This window comes from Cynara cardunculus, assembly GCF_001531365.2.
Source record: "Cynara cardunculus var. scolymus isolate 2C chromosome LG 17, CcrdV1, whole genome shotgun sequence".
NCBI classification, from domain to species: Eukaryota; Viridiplantae; Streptophyta; class Magnoliopsida; order Asterales; family Asteraceae; genus Cynara; species Cynara cardunculus.
This window is the reverse complement of record NC_037544.1, coordinates 34,575,546-34,580,768: the sequence shown is the minus strand read 5'-3', so window position 1 is coordinate 34,580,768 and position 5,223 is coordinate 34,575,546. Positions and strand designations below refer to the sequence as shown.

Here is a 5,223-nt window from a genome sequence, read left to right as displayed (position 1 = left end):
ACACACACAATAGTATACCTTGCCCTCAATGTGGTGTAGAAGTTGATCATAGGTGCCACTTTCCCCTTTATCATTGATGAAAGTTTTGAAGATAGGCTTGATGTTGAAAGGTAATAAWTGTAATGCATGACAGAATACGGCTACGGAGAATCCACCTTCCACTTTTAATTGTTCGTTGACTTTAACAAACTCGGTGAAGCCGGTTTTCTTTGGCACCCACACAACTAATGTTGGGCATGGACCTTTTCCTTGCTTCTTAATCTTCCATTTTGGCCCTATGATGTCTTTATAGATATAACAGCAAATCACACACCAAAACTGTCCAAAATCAGTATTATTTGTGAAATAGAAATAGAAGTTATGACTGTCTAAACAAGTATTAGTTATACTATTATGTTGGAATCACATCAGTAAGTTTGTTACATCAGTCATGACATCCACTTATTTGGCTTCATATGTTGACTTGCTGTGGAGGTTGATGATGATTACTGGATATATATTCTAATGGGACTTCAACACGCGATAGAGACGCGACCATTGAAGTTAACTTAGTATATATTCATGGTCAATTAAGAATTTCTTTATTTAAATAATAGATACATTATCTTGATTTTGGTATTTTAATATTTTGGCTGATATGATTTATTCTGGTGATGTGAATCACAAATAAATTACAGGAACTGAATTTGAAAAAAAAAATGAAGATTTTAGCAAATGGAAACATTAATTACTAAAATTGGTGTTTTGGTGCCTATTAATTTTGGGTTGACCTCTAAACTTCACAAATGATAAAAAGTGCTTAATTATAACAATTAAGCCTACAATAAAGGTGCTTAACTGGTTTACAATATTGTTCATAAACTTATCATTGTTATGTTCTCCAAGAAGTCGCTTTTGACGAACTTCCGAGTTTTAAAACTTTATGATTTCTATATAACTCGCGACGACACGATCTTCACCTCCTCCATCATCTGTTTGTTCTCAAGACTAACATACTTCTCTTTGCTTCATCCCTTTCATCTGTCATTCTCTTCTTCATCTTGAAACACAAACCAAAGCTGAAATAAATTAGCACTACAACAAAATCGGGTTTATAGGACACTCTCAAATTCTAATTGTCCTAATAGACCTCTTTATAGGACTTAGTTTATAGGACCAAAAAATTAAAGTGTCATATCTAAAGGTGTTGCAATAAGTTTATATGACGTTTTTTGATGTCGTAATAAGTTTTTTAGGACACTTTTTATATAAAAGTGTCACATTATCAACTTTATAGGATACTATTTGAAAAACTGTCCTATAAAAACAAGTGTCCTATAAAAAATTGAGTTTATATGACAATTTCTCAAAAGTGTCCTATAAAGTTGCTAATGCAACATTTTGTATTAAAAATGTCCTAAAAACTTGTTAAGACGTCCAAACGTGTCATATAAACTTATTACAACACCTTTAGATAGGACATTTTATATTTTAGTCTTATAAATTAAGTCATATAAAATGGTCTATAGGGATACTTAGAGATCGTGGGGGTCCTATAAACCCAATTTTGTTGTAGTGTAGAAAAAGAAAACCTAACAAGAATAATTGTTCGCCATACACCTTAGATGCCTCTTCCGTGTCGATCTCTAGATATCGAATAAAACCCACTCAAAGTGGAATGCATGCACGATCGAAGTGGTTAGAATTTAATCCAAACTCAAAACATCAAACATCAATTGATTTTCCAAATTCCAGCACAACTTTTCAGATCTACTTGATGTAAATGCTAAAACATGTATACCATTGAATTCCATATTAAAGGAAGAGTTTGTGATAATGATTCTACTATAAGTCGGACAATCTAGATTCAGTCGATAAACAAAAAGAAGCATCGGGCACTTACAAGATTAGAACCCAAAAAAAGTGTTGGTTTCAAGACCTTGAGTAAATATCCAAGCATGAGGCTGTTTCAAAAGTGACTGCGAGATTGCGAGCCTATCTCGAAAGAGATTGGCATTCGTTCACAATCAACAATTTAGTTTGATTCAAAATCTGGAACAGGATTTTGGCTTCACGAGATTTATGGATTGAGTTGGAGATTGTTTGGTTAAGGTTTATGGGGAAGAAGATAAATATGTGATGACGAAGGCGACTTCATATTCGATTGATAAATGAGATATTAAAGAAATCTTTAACCACAAGGGTGGTGCTTGAGAGGGTGGTGCTTGGCTCCAAAGGTCAAAAGTATCTGGAGGAGGTCTCAGGCTCAAATCCAAGGAGGAATAAAAATCCTCTTGTGGTCATGGAGGTTCAAATGCTGTGACTCCGGGCTAATTTGCAGGTGGTCGCCTAGAATTAGTCGGCTCGCATAACGGGTTGGATATTCAGGTTAATCAAATAAAATCTTAAAAATTATGAGACGTACCAGGAGTAAAACAGTCGTTTTATCCATTTTTACCCAGGAACAGATGAAGTTGAGGGCATAACTAGGCTCGAATCCAGCTTATCATGTCGTTCATACGTTTTTGGTTAAAATAAAGTTATTTAAGTTAACACAAGCAAGGCGATTGGTGGGGAAGGACGGGTCGGGCACACAGGGCCACAAGAAATCGGGGCCTCAATTTCTTTTTAGTTATAATGGTAGTAAAAAAAATTAGTAAATAAAAGACACAAATTTTTTAGTATTTAATAAGACAAAAAAGAATTAGTATTATACTAAAGGCTCATACATATATTAATTAATTATATTGGATAAGAAAATATGTAAAAAAAATTAATTTGTCATTAGTTTTATAGTAATGTTTATTGTTTCTCTAAGTTTTTTTATCTGGTATTAAAATTTTAAAACTACTTACCTTGAAAACCTTGATATATTTTTGCACCATTCATCTTCTGTTTGACTCTTTTTTATTATTTTATTCGCATTAATTCTATTTTCGTATTAGAATATTATAGATTTCTTGTTATTAATCAAGAAAAACTCCTATCTTTTGAAAACATATATCTACATTTAGGATTTCAAAACTAGTCATATTTTCACTCCTTATTTTCTTCTATTGAGTGCATGAATCTTAAGTACTCTCTTATCTTTAAATAAAAATAAGATTTCATTCTTTAACCAACATGGGCTTTTGATTCTAAGATTGATGGTTTCGGAAAAGTTTGTTTTAACCCTAAAAATTTTAAATGATGATGAAAAACATTAACATGAGGTGAGATGGAAACTAACTGATTTATATGATATGCATAGAGTGTTACTTTGAATAGTCAACATTGTGAACCCAAATGATATTGTCAGTCTATATATTAAAGTTACATCACAAATATGTTTGAAACATGTAAGGATTGACAATGCTATATAAAAATGATATGGTAGATGATATTAATTTAAAAATAATTATTGATTGATTTTACGTCTATAAATACCACGAAAAACGGTAGAATTATTATTATTTCTTGAATTTGACGTTATTTCAAATGATAAAAACAATACATTAAAGATTTTTGCATACATGTCGAGGGCCCTTTTTACATCTCGTAAGAAGTCAACGGGGCTACACAAGTTTATAGAATTCCAAAAAATGGGTAATAAGGAACTATTAAACTAAAACTATATGCAACACTTCACATTTACATTTCAGAGATGTACCTTCATTAGAGTATTTCTCATAGGAATTAATTAACAACCAAAATCTAGTTCGGCATCCCCACTAGGCGTCACACTAGCTATATGTATTCATGGACGGACCCAACTATGTGGTATAGGTGGCACGTGCCAGCGTATTATTTCTCCGTCAAAGGGTAAAAAAATTAGGTTTCGTGAACGGTGCAACCGTATTAATATGTTGTGTGTCGGGAACGTATTTTGAAACTACAATGAGAGCAAGTTTTATTTGGTAAAGTTGGTTTGCAAGACTTTTATTCCACCCCAGACCCAGGTTCGAATCCTGTTAGTGTCATTTTCTTAATCAAATGGTGCCACCCTTTGAAAAACTTTTGTATATTTGTTTCTAATAGTCAAACGGAGGCACCCTTTGAAAAAATTTCCCTATATTTTTTTATGGTCAAATGGTGTCACCGTTTAAAAAAAATTATGGGTCCGTCCCTGTATGTTTCATCGATCCCATCAATCTATTTATAGACTTGTTGATCCATGTGACTTAATTATATCCAAGAGAAATGTTGTTTAAACTTAAGCTATATGGTGTTGCCCAATAATTTTGAAAACTTCTTTTATCACAGTAATATTTGCAGAATCATAACAACATACCTGCACATACATCAACCTGTCCAGTATCATCTTGCTCCTGGATAGATCTTCTCTTTCGACTGGATGCATCTTTGATGGCCGTACTCGTCATGGTTTTCGTAGAGCGTAGTTTGGTATACTTTTCCTCAGTTAAACCTTTTTCCGATGTTACTAAAATAGACGCTTGCACAAAATCAACCATGACACAAACACAGAGCATGGCAACCAAGAACACCAAGGAAACAATGTGGTTTTGGTGCTCCATTGTTGCTAATTTGCATCAGGCAGAATCATCTGTTAGTTAGTTTATATAGAGACTGGGTGGTTGCTTGAAAATTTGTTGACTTGTTCTTGAAATATAGAATCAATACAAGTTTAGAGAGAAGAAAGAGTGATTTGTTGATACATGGCTCTTTCCGAGAAAATTCCGGACTTGTTAATAAATTATATCCTTATTTCGTTTGATTTATCAAATTTTTTCTCTGCTTACAAGTCATCTCATTTCAGCAAGAAGGCATTGACCAGTTCAAATGTTGAAGAAATAGACTGATTGTTGACTTTGAAATTTGAAAATCGATATGTTTTATGTTACCACAGGTGCATTAACGTATGGGTTGGTGTTAAAAGCTTGTCCCCTTGATATGTTTTTTTTTCCGACAATGATTGTATGAGCTTAATGGAACGCACAACTTATGAAGACAGTTATATATGACCATTTTGTAGTGGTTTAATTGAGGATATAGAAACTAGCTTATTCAGTAAGCTTCTAGAAGGAGCTTATCCACGGGTATTCGCAGAATCAACGTGGTAATCTTTGTTTTCATTCTATTCGTTGCATCACAAACCTTCTTCTTCTAATTAAAAAACAAGTTCATTGCATCTATGAAAACACCCTTCCAAACAAAAATCTTTCCAAGCTATAAAGACAGATTAATCCACAAAGACAACTTTATCCATACAAGATGGACAAATTCTTGACGTCCTAATAACTCAAG

The 5,223-nt window shown here is 33.1% G+C and overlaps 1 protein-coding gene across 2 annotated transcripts in view; it reads right to left on the bottom strand.

The window, feature by feature from the left end:
- Positions 1–4,524, bottom strand: part of LOC112500860 (glutamate receptor 2.8-like) — a 36,556-nt gene extending 32,032 nt beyond the window's left edge. For both annotated transcript variants that reach the window (XM_025104467.1, XM_025104466.1), the window contains exons 1-2: positions 4,250–4,524; positions 19–284 (exon numbers count right to left, since the gene is read on the bottom strand). In XM_025104467.1, coding sequence (XP_024960235.1) covers positions 19–284; positions 4,250–4,493 — 510 coding nt within the window. In that variant the 5' untranslated portion in view covers positions 4,494–4,524. The remainder of the gene's footprint in view (positions 1–18; positions 285–4,249) is intronic.
- Between the last annotated feature and the right edge of the window lie 699 nt (positions 4,525–5,223).